General features: G+C 33.6%; 1 protein-coding gene across 2 annotated transcripts in view; it reads right to left on the bottom strand.

The window, feature by feature from the left end:
• The window catches only part of VIRMA (vir like m6A methyltransferase associated), a 55,200-nt gene that overhangs the window by 39,597 nt on the left and 3,213 nt on the right, over positions 1–12,390 (bottom strand). For both annotated transcript variants that reach the window (XM_014565391.2, XM_006191982.3), the window contains exons 2-5: positions 9,715–9,830; positions 5,829–5,915; positions 4,680–4,728; positions 3,006–3,174 (exon numbers count right to left, since the gene is read on the bottom strand). In XM_014565391.2, coding sequence (XP_014420877.1) covers positions 3,006–3,174; positions 4,680–4,728; positions 5,829–5,915; positions 9,715–9,830 — 421 coding nt within the window. The remainder of the gene's footprint in view (positions 1–3,005; positions 3,175–4,679; positions 4,729–5,828; positions 5,916–9,714; positions 9,831–12,390) is intronic.

The raw sequence follows: 12,390 nt of genomic DNA, 5'->3' as shown, positions 1-12,390 counted from the left end.
TCCGTGCTGTATCTCAATTTATTCTGTGCATCAATTAGTGAGATGTGTCCTAAGGTAATTGTTTCTTTGCTTTATATCATTTTGGCTTACAAAAGGTTTCACAGGAACACTCCACTTTCAGATAGCACGGGAAGTCTGTATTATACATAGAAAACCCTAAGGACTCCATCAAAAGCCTATTAGAACTAATAAACAAATTCAGTAAATTTGCAGGATACAAAATGAACACAAAAATCTGTTGCATTTCTATACACTAGTAAGGAACCATCAGAAAGAGAAATTAAGAAAGCAATCCCATTTACAACTGTATCAAAAGAATAAAATACCTAGGAATAAATTTAACCAAGAATGTGAAAGACATGTATATTGAAAACTACAAGACACTTATGAAAGAGACTGAAGAAGACAAAAGTAAATGGAAAGATATTCTGTTCCCATGAATTGGAAGAATATTGTTAAAAGGTCCATACTACACAAAGCAATATACAGATTCAATGTAACCCCTATCAAAATTCTAATGGCATTTTTCACAGAAACTGAACAAATAATCCTAAAATTTGCATGGAAGACTCTAAAGAGCCAAAAGCAACCTTGATAATGAAGAAATAAAGCTGGAGGTATCACATTCTGATTTCAAATGTACTACAGTCAGTATGATATCGGCATAAAAAGAGACACAAAGATCAATGGAGCAGAACAGAGCCCAGAAATAATCCATGCATATACGCTTAATTAATTTACAACTAAAGGAGCCTAGAATATACCATGGGGAAAAGACAGTCTCTTCAATAAATAGTGTTGGGAAAAATGGACAGACACATGCAAAAGAATGAAAGTGGTCCACTATCTTACACCATACACAAAAATTAACTCAAAATGCATTAAAGACTTCAATGTAAGGCCTGCAAACACAAAACTCCTAGAAAAAAACATAGGCAGTACGTCTTTGACATAGGTCTTGGTGGTTTTTTAATCTGACACCAAAGTCAACAAAAGCAAAAATAAACAAGTAGGACTATATCAAACTAAAAAGTTTCTGCACAGTGAAGGATAACACCAACAAAATGAAAAAGTAACCTAAAGAATGGGAGAAAATATTTGCAAATCATATATCTGATAAAGGGCTAATATCTGAAATATTTAAAGAAATCATATAACTCAACATTAAAAAAGACAAACCACCCTATTAAAAAATGGGCAGAAGATTTGCATAGACATTTTTTCCAAATCATACATACAGATGACAACAGGTACATGAAAAGATGGTCTACATCATTAATATTCATGGAAACTCAAATCAAAACCATCATGAGATTATCACCTCATACTTGTCAGAATGGCTATTACCAAAAAACTAGAAATAATAACTGTTGGCAAGAATGTAGTGAAAAGGAAACCCTTATGTACTATTGATGGGAATGTAAATTGGTGCAGCCACTATGAAAAACAGTATGGAGGTTCCTCAAAATACTAAAAGTAGAACTACTATAATGATCCAGCAATTCTACTTCTGAGTATTTAACCAAAGAAAATGAAACCATTAATTTGAAAAGCTGTATGCACCCCCATGTTCACTGCAGCGCTATTTACAGTAGACAAGATATGGAAACAACCTAAATGTGCATCAGTGGATGAATGAAGAGAATGAGTACGTATGCAAGCACACATGTGTGTATATACACGTACCTACAATGGAATATTATTCGGCCATTAAAAAGAAACAAATCATAAATCAATAAAAAATGTTAAAAAAAAAAGAAAAAAGAAAGAAATCTTCCCATTTGCGACATGGACCTCAAGGATAGACCTCAAGCACATTATGCTATATGAAATAAGTCAGACAGAGAAAGTCAAATTCCATATGATCTCTCTTACATGTGCAATCTAAAAAAATAAGTTTGCAAAAAACATAAAAAAACAAGCTCATGAACACAGAAAAGAGACTGGCGGTTGCCAGAAGTGGGGGTTGGGACGGTAAGTGAAAGGGATGAACGTTTCTGTTTTGTTTAAATAAATTTTATAAAAAAGACCGAAGATACAAAATGAAAATAGAATGGGAGAAAATATACTTCTCTGCCCACAAGGAGCTCATAGTCTGGTAAAAAAAAAAAAAAAAAAAAAAAAAAAAGTGAGCACAGAAGAACGAAGGATTAAAAGAAAAGTGAAAAATTAACTGTGCTTAGCTTAGCAGGTAAGATATAAGAAAAAAGATTAAAACACAGTGTGTGACCACCATAAGAGACAGAGTTCACACCACACTATTACATAAGGATTAAGAAAAACAATGGTCATTTTATTTGTGCTCAAAAAATACTAAATGTAAAGCAAAATATTTTTCCCTATGACCTCACTTATGATTTCAAAATTTCTTCCCAAATCTCCTTAATTCAACAGCTTACAATGAGTAAACTGGAGTGAGGAAAAGAAACCCTGGGAAACATAAGCCCAGCTGCCTGCTTTAGAGAAGAAAAGTCACTGAAGTTTATTAGAGGTCTTACTTATCTTGCCTCAAGTTAATGAGCAAAAGATTATCAAAAATGGGAAAATCTGCCTTAGCTAAGATTTAGACATCTAAGCAAATCTGAAATGCACTCTTGAAAAAAACAAATTCCATTAACATGAGTATTCCAAATACACATACCAAATTTATTGCCTATTCGTCAGTTCTTTTAGAGATAATCTTCATAGTAAACCATGAAAAACCATCAATTATATTATCATTTACATATTTGAAATGAAAAAAAAAACCCAAGGTCAATTAAAAAAGCATTCTAGGAATGTAGAGGAAGAAAAAATGTAACCACTTCAACATAAAAAGAAATTCTTATGATTATAAATCAATAAAAATTGTTAAAAAAAAAAAACAAACTCTTGTAGGAAAGAATGGGAGACTGACAGACACCTTGTCAACTCTTAAACAAGGTTCAAAAGGTAGAAGGGCTCTTTGAGTTAACTTTCCCACTATAACATAAATGTCACTGATAAAAGCAAATTAAAATTCTCACCATGTTTTGGATTCCTTTTCAAACTTGGCTGTGGCTGGGGAGGTGGTGGAGGTGGAGGTGGAGGTGGTGGAGAGTCTCTGTCATGACTTATCACTCTATCCACTGATCCATATATTGCCAGTGTCAGACAATTGTACCAGCCTCTTAGCACCAAACCATCAGTATTCACCTGATTTTTGAGGGGGAAGAGGGAGAGGTATCTTTGAAATTAATGTTTTAATATGACAGAAATAAACTGATATCAAATTACTTTGTGGTTCAACTAAAATCTTTAAAAAAGTGTGCTGAAAATGCAAAGGTCAATATTTGGAGACTTACCCAGGGTACAACTTTTATATGGCCCTCCAGAGTTACCATATCTAAAACTGTCTCAAAACTACACCTCTCTAGACTTTATGTCAATCCTATTCAAAAACCATAACCAGATTCCCAACCAAGAGAAGACAAACAAAAATGAAATTAAGAGTGAGTTAATGTCAATTAATAAATTAAACCCAAACATTTACAGGGGTCATGGAGGTACACAAAAGTACAAATTGTGCCCAGTTGCAAGAATTATAAAGTCCATAAAATTATACAGCATTCTCTTTACATACCCAATTCATACATGCAGGTTTATTTTATATACCCACATTGCACTTTAAAAAGTAAGGGTAACCAGAAGCATTAAACAAATTGTTTTTGCAAAGAAATTTTATCCTAAAAAGATCAAAGACTACCAATGCCGTTACTCTCAGTATTTCCTTATAAAATAAAATAACTTCATGTTTTTCAGAGCTAAACTACATTAATCACTCTACCTTCACAATAACTGAGAAGTAGAGCAAATATTAGCAACAGATAAGAAAATGAGAGTGTCAGTAAAAGAACCTGAACTAGAAGCCAAAGCCCCTGACTTCTGAGTTCTCCTCCCACTCTACAATGTTGGGTAAAGATGAAATAGTAAGTGGTAATGAGACCCCTTCTAGACAAAGAAATTATCATTCTCTTTGTTAACCTTAGCAAACTCTAGCAAAGGGAAACTGGAGGCCAGAAGAAAGGCTCAAAGACTATGCTCACGGATGGACAGACTATAAACACAAATACCACTGAAAGGAAGATAAAGCTTTAGTCTAAACAAGGTGCAGAGTATTAAATACCCAACCCCCAAAAACAAACAGCAGGCTGGGTAACCCCACACTAAATTCAGAATTATTTTTGGATTCTGGATTTTACATGATTCAGATCTTTTAGATGCTTTTAGAATGGTATTTGGCATATCAAGAAAAAAGGCACACTTTTGATATGCAAGGAAAAAATATGAAATATGTATTTTTTAAAAAATTTTAATTAAGGTACAATGGTGTCTAATAATTTACCTGCCTGTCATCTTCTGAACTCGCTCAACTAAATGAAAGAAGGAAAAACACAGATGCCAGCTTCTTCCTGACCCAAGTATAAAATATAATGGGAGAAGAAAGAGCTCTATAGCTAGAGAATAGCATTACAATGTCTTTGCTCCATTTTCAGATAGCTTCTGGAATACAAGAGGAATCAGACAAGAAATGATGATATTCTGCAGAACCAGAACCAAGTAAGGTGACATTCAACATCACTGGTTTATTTGGATCAAAAACTCTGAATGGAGGTGAAAATAACAGTAGTAACAAGTTGAAAACTGACTTTCACAATTACCTTTGAGTTGGGTCTAAAGATGATAGACGTATTCTCATCATATTCCAAGCTGCCAAAAGAACAGGAATAAATATACAGGCTCAAACACTGAACAGTTCATGAAGTTTTTCTAGATTCATATACTTTAATCAAATCTAGATTTTGTTTTAATAAACTACAAAGTTTGGGTTTAATTTACTCCCCACAAAACGGTATCAAAAAAGGTATAAAACAAACCCCCGAGATTCTGGTTTAATTGCTTTGGGGTGAGTGTGGGTATCAATAATTTTTTAAAAGCACCCCAGGTAATACCAATGTCCAACCAGAGCAGAGAACCAGAGTGTTACAGTCTTCAAAAAAAAAACCGGAAATGTATACTGAGACCAAAATTTTTAAAAAGCATCTTTTTTTATTAGGTAGGTACACACATAATAAAAACATTCTATACTCTTAGCTGCTTAGGATTATCTAGGTTCCCCTCATTTTAAAAAAAGGTTAGATTATCAATATAATTTAATAATAAATGTGTGAATAATAAATAAAAGAATAAGAAAAGCCTAAAAAACTTAATTCCTGACAGGGACAGAAAAATTTCCATTTTTAAGCTGTCTTTAAAATTTTTTTATTTTATAAATGAGTTTTTATGTTACAAATGAGTAAACCCATTTAATTATGGTTTTAATTATGTTGCAGATATCACAACAACTAGTTTTAATAATACCTAGTATGTATTAAATAATTCAAAATGGATATGTATTAACAAAATTCTCATTTTACAAAAATGTGACTATGGAATTTTAAATTATAAGTAATGTGATGTAAAAAAAACAGACAAAATCTCAACATGTTTATACAGGTTTTTTTAAGAATCAAAAAGTAATCTTCCAAATTAGAAGATTATCAAATCATGTTACATGTATAAGAAATGCATACACCAACAAAAAGCAAACAAAAGATGACTAATGTTTCACACATTTAAATTTTTATTTTGTAAATAAACTCAACATCTTCTTAGGAACTTGACATTTCTTTAGTACTGTCAATGGATAATATTAAACCCTGAGTTCTTAGGTCTACCACCATACATATCCTTTTTTTCTACTTAAAGAATAAAAAGGTTTTGCTTACTAACTCATGAGTTTCTGGTAAAATAACCTAGTAGGTACATACCTTCCCAACCTATCGAAAACTGGGGCACTTGGTTTGCTTACATTGTTAAAGAATAAGTCTAACTGAAATGTGTGCGGTGATGTCTCCCTGCAAAATGAAACAAAGTTCAAACGTCAGCTTTTGCAATAATCAGTTCCTAAATTAAAATGAAAAACAAAGTATGTACAAATTTAAGAGCAATTTTAGAATTCAGCTACAATATTCCTAAGATTTAAATAACAAAAACAGAATCAACTATAATATTTGCTGTGATTTTATTCATATCCAATTCTCAAGTCAACTATTCACTTTGAGTATTACTGAAAAATTTTTAATCATCAAGTATCTTTCACTTGCTACTTGGACCATTTTAAAATTCATAGATGTTTTAAAATTTTAATGTATTTTAATGGCAAATTTAAATATAATTACAATTTGATTTCAACTTAATCCACATTAAGACTATAATAATAATTTAGGCATCAGAGCCCTAAATTGTAACTTAAACTCTAAATTGAAATTTGTTTATCAATAATTTACATGAATATTTTGATTTTTCCTAAAGATTTATATAGTCAAGATTAAAGCCTATGTAAGTTGAATGAATTAGAATGAAACCTGGCTACACCTAATACACGTCTCACACTTGGCTGAAATTCCTGAGGCTCAATTAAAATCTTGATTTTTAACAATGCATGCTTTGCTGTTTTTTTTTTTTTTTAATATATTTTTATTGAAGTATAGTCAGCTTTCAATGTGTCAATTTCTGGCGTACAGCACAATACTTCAGTCATGTAGGAATATACATATATTCACTTTCATACTCTTTTTCACCAGAAGTTACAAGATATTAAATATAGTTCCCTGTGTTATACAGTATAAACTTTTTGTTTATCAGATTTTGTGAGAATCCTCCTGTATTTCAAAACAAGAGATACTCTGCCAGAGTTCAGTAGGTGTTCTGTGTGATTCAATGGGTTTGTAGATGAAATTCTTGGTGTATTTATGGGAGAGGGCAAGCTGTGAGTCTCTACTCCACCATCTTGGCTCAGCCCTGCTTTGTTGTTTATTTACAAAAAATCCAAATGGTAAAAAGTGTAATCACTAAATCTGAAAGTATAATCACTATCAAAGAGATACCCTTCTGCACTTTTGGTAGAAGTACAAACAGGTGAAATCAATTCTGAAAGACAATATAGCAATAAAATTCAGGAGACTAAGAAAATGTTCACACCACTGGACCCAGAAATACTCTTCCCCAGAAAGTGCTTCAATGGAAACACTGATATGCAAACAAAGATTTTTTTTCAAGAGAATGTTCATTTTACTAATAATCTGAAAACTAAAAACCATCTAATGGTCCCCATATTAAGAACTAGCCAAATACATGAGAATACAGTCATTCGTTAGATTATAGTCATTAGAAATCATATTTTCAAATAAAATTAAATGATGTAAAGTACTCTGATATAATGTTAAATGAAATAAAGGAATACACAGAATAGTATACAGTGGGCTCAGAGCAGCATCATACATTTACCTTACCCAAATTCAACTGTATGTGCTCAACAACTCTTAGTCTCTTATCCTTCCTCTTCAAACCAGACCCTAGCCTCCAATATCTCAAGGAAAGGAAAAGGGGCTGAAATGCAAAATATTGCCTCTGGAGGCACCAACGACTCAGGTCCCAGTCAGTGAAAGCGATTTAAAGAATCAATGGTAATTTGACTGCACTAGTCTCTCATCTTAAAACTTGCTGACTCCAAAATCTAACCTCACATAAGATACCATCTACAAAAAAATAATAAAATACATATACAAACACACACACCATATAAATTTTAAAACACAGTGCATCAAATGTTAAGATTCTCTGAGAATGGAGGGATTATAGGGACTTCAACTACCTTATACAGCTCTGAATTTTATGAGAAAAAAAACACTACCATAAAGTGTGCTACACAAATACCATTTGATCTCTAACATTTCAATCTTGAGATTTCAGGCTTCCCAACATCTTACATTTGTATTACTGAATCAATACTTTATTTTACTGTTCTATAACATACTGTATACAAAGTTGTTTGTGGTAATTTCATATTTGGAATTATCAAAACATCATTAATCCCCAGCTAAGAAAAAGGAGAGAGATAAGAAGAGGGGAAATGTAACAAATACTCTTACCCACTGCAGCTAATGACAGAGATCCATTCTGGCTGCTGTGGTAGCCAGCCTCCAAAGTGGCCCCCCAAATCCCTGCCTTCCTGATATTCATGCCCCTGTGTAATTCCCTACCACACTGATTAGTAGAATATGTAACCAACAGAAAACAGTAAAATCCACACTACGTCACTTCTGATAGTAGGTTATAAAATACAATGACTGTGGCTTCCTTCTCGCGTATTCCTTCTTCTCTCTCTCAGATCATTCACCCTGGAGGAGTCCACACTGTGATATAAGCATCCCCGTAGAGAGGATCTCCTGGCAAAGAACTAAAGTCTCCTGTCAACAGTCATGTGAGTGAGATCCTAAAATCTGCCAGGCTCAGCCAAATCCTCTGAGACTGCAGCCCAGGGCCTAAATCTTGGTTACATCCTCATGAGGGGACTCAAGCCAATCAAGCAGCTCCCAGAATCCTGACCTTCAGAAATAGCATTGGATTAGGCTGCTAAACTTGCTGTAATTTGTCATATAGCAACAGATAACTAATAAACCTTCCCTGACCAAAAGCAGTACAATTAGAGAAGGCTGCTGGACACACTGTCATTACTCCATTTTCCCCGTTCTATACACACAGGAAAAGCAGAAAGACATTACAGGAAAACAGGAATTTTTATTTCCTTAAGCGTGGCAAAAAAAAGAGATTAGGTCAATTATAATGATCTGTCATTACATGCATTAATCATTCTTATTGCTTTGTGTTGTATTTGTTTTGCTTTTGAGTGACCTGAAAACATTTGAAGATTTTATATCTACCTCTACAAATAACCAACTACCTTTCACAATTATGAAGAAATGAGCCCCATGAATCTGCCCTGTAACAGTCACCACTATATAGCTGGTTTAACTCTTTCATGTAATAGAAATTGAGCCATCGCAGTATGCACATGAAATGTGGCACTGATACATAGATTAATACCCTAGACTATAAGCTAAAACTCACACAGCTATCTTATTATATATACTCATGTTTCTACACCCAAAATTTAGTTTTTATCTCCAATTCATGTAATTAAAATCAGAAGATGATTATTCATGTTATGACAAAGATCAAATTCCTCTATTTTATATTAGTTGTCAAAGTTATCAACAACTTCACATCAGGAACCATGTCTTACATTTGGTTTATTTCCCACAGAGCCTAAGAAAGAGAAAGCATCAAGTAACTACTTCTAAGTACAACTAATGGCTAATGTGAAGCTACGTATTCATGAAAAGACACAGGTATCAGGCTAAGAAGATCACCGATTAGTCATGAAAACCAACTATAAAATAATATAATGAAAAATGTAGTTATATAATAAAAGATATATTTCTAAATATTCAGACTCATTTATCTTCAAGGAAAACGTCAGGTTAAAAATACTTCATCTACTAAACTGTGCCACCCTTGAACATTTTGGAAAAATATAAACCTATTTCCACCAATTAAAAAAAAAAGAAATGAAGAAAGAAAAATTTAATCTAGGACTTAGGTCAAATAATTACTCTTTTCAAGCTTATAATAATATATAGATTATACAGAAAACCTAAAGTCAGTCACAATGCAACATAACCATAACTGAATAAAGTTTTAGGTTTCTTTTTTTTAACTTACAAAATAATACTTAAAACTTTTGCATTTAAGAGTTATGTTTCTAGGAACATCTTTTTTCAAAAATACTTTTAGAAAAGAAAATTGACTTACCCATATGCTCTATTGTCAGGTAAGCTGCTGTGGGCTCTTACTCCTGGGGGTATGACTCGGACTTCATTGATATAAACCACACATGGAAAACGAACCACATCTATATGAGAACTTTGCTTTAAGAAAAGAGGAGAGAGGAATATATACTGTAAGCAAAACACTTTGTCTATTCAAAATTTATTAATCTTCAATTTGTTTCATTCAGAATGTCATTAATAATCTTAAAATAACCGTCATATCATTAAACAGTGCTACTACATTATTTACAATGCTGTCAATGCTGTAAAAATCACTCTTAAAAATAGCTGATGATAAAATGTACTTAGTTAAATCTCTCCATTTGTATAACAACATTTTCTGCATCTGCCTCCCTTCTGATGTTTTGCTTAGGCCAATAAGGACCTACAATCCTTTACTGGAAACCCCTGGAACCAGATGCTTTCAGAATCCTGACTTTTCAGATGTTTAAAAAGCTAGTATGATACAAATAAAGCATAGTAGGGCTTCTGGGGCAGTACCTTGTAATCAAAACCCACATGTATAAACATTCACATGAAATAAAGATTATAACTAGCATCATATCAGTTCAAATCAAGATGCAATCTCTACCATTAAGATGCAATCTACTGTTGATGGCAGACAAATACATAGACTGCTATGATACAGACTCACACAGGAAACTGAAACTTCGAAGGGGCACTTACCTAAATCAGATTGTGGGCAAACATTTGTTGGGGAAAAAGAAGAGTGTCAGGGAAGGTTTCCCGAAAGAATCAGTGAACAGAGGGAGAAAGGGCTTTCTAGGTAAAGGGAGAAGCATGCACAAAAGGAATGCAAACAAAAACTTGGAAGGTTCAAGAAATTGCAAGCATAGTTCACCAAGACTAGAGGGCAAAATGTACGAGGGAAGTAGGGCAGAGTAGCTAAGCACAGTCAAGAGTATTGCAGGAAGTAGATTTTCATCCACTGCCAGAAGTCAACTTCAAATCTGTATCTCCATCTAGGGCCTCTCTCCTGAGCTCGGGCTATAGCCAACTATATCCACTGTCAACTGGACATCTCCACATCAATGTCCCTCTGGCACCACAAACTGAACAAGTCCAAAACTTAACTGACTTATGTTAGTGATGGCACCACCATCCAGACAATTATCATCCTTGGATTCTTTCTCATTCTTTCTCACCTGAATCATTCATTCACCTAAACATAAAATCCTGTTGATTAAACTTCTAAATAGCTCTCAGATTGGTGTATTTCCCTCCATTTCTGCTGTCACTCCTCTAGTTCTAGACACTCGGCCAAATTCCTTAGTCTTATAAACAAGTATGGCCTCTTCTTATCACTCCAAATTTACAGCCCCAACATACCCTGCTTTTTCTCACCTTTATGCCCTCATTCATGCTATTGCCCCTGCTTAGAAACCTCCCACACTCCTCTGTCCCAACTCCTTTCAGATGTCAACTTTCTCTTAAAAGCTGAGCCAGATCAAGTCTAGATAAGTGCCTCTCCTTGTGTATCCAAAACCTCTTATCAAAACTGTAATCGCCTTTTATCTCCCTTGTTAGAGTGGCATTTCAAGACAAGAACCAAGTCTCACTTTACTGTTACAGTCACAGTGCCTAGCATATTCATTTAATGAATGAAAGAATTTTAAAAAAGTTGACTGAATTGTATTTTCAAAGTTAAAAATATTACAGTGAAGTAGGGGCTTAAAATATCTAGAGGAGTACATCAACCTAGGAAGACAGGTTGACAAGAGGAAATCATGGAAGGTTTATGATTAGAGAGGTAACAGGAAAGTGAATAGACTGGTCAGATTCCACAACTCAGCCACATTTATCTAAGGAGTCATTGTGTTTTTAAAGGTAACAGTATAGCTGTCTCTCCCTCCTTACTCTCCTATTCCTGCAACTATCTTCTCTTCTCCCTGTACAGCCTCCTAAGGGTAAACTAAGGCTATGTTATCTATTCCTACCTCTTCCATTACTGTTTTCACACGAGTTCCAAACTGGCTGTTCTCACAGGAGTTCCAAACTGGCTTCCTAAACTCTAAAACGGAGTTGAACTTTGTAACATCAGTCACCTTCTTAAGACTATATTTTAAGCTACCAATTCTACTCTGGAAAGTAATAAAGAACTAATTAAAGATGTATAAAATAATTTACCTTCAAGAATATCACATCACTGTAAAAAGTCAGAAGCCTAAATGTATGAGAATTTAATATATAAATAGCATTGCCACTTAAAGAAATATTACACAACAAATAAAAATATTATACAGAATATCTTGGGAAGAAAACAGGATGACTTAGGGACAGGGCTAAGAGAAAGATTTACTTTTTACTGTATACATTTTTGAATTTGTACCTCATATATGTATCATCTAGTCAAAAAGAGATAATGTTTGAAAATGAAGCATACTTTTTTTTTTTTTTTTGCAGGGGGAAGGTAATTAGGTTTATTTATTTGGTTTTTCAATAGAGGTACTGGGGATTGAACCCAGGACCTCGTGCACACTAAGCATGCACTCTACCACTTAAGCTATACCCTCCCCCCTTGAAGTATACTTTTAAAATGCTGTGTAGGCGTATTTCTTCATTTATAAAGATGCACAACATATTGTTAGGTGAGAAAAGAAACCACAAAACACATTACATAACCACATTACAGTTATCA

This window comes from Camelus ferus, chromosome 25, assembly GCF_009834535.1.
Source record: "Camelus ferus isolate YT-003-E chromosome 25, BCGSAC_Cfer_1.0, whole genome shotgun sequence".
In the NCBI taxonomy this organism is placed as follows: domain Eukaryota; kingdom Metazoa; phylum Chordata; class Mammalia; order Artiodactyla; family Camelidae; genus Camelus; species Camelus ferus.
This window is presented reverse-complemented; position numbering and strand designations above follow the sequence as displayed.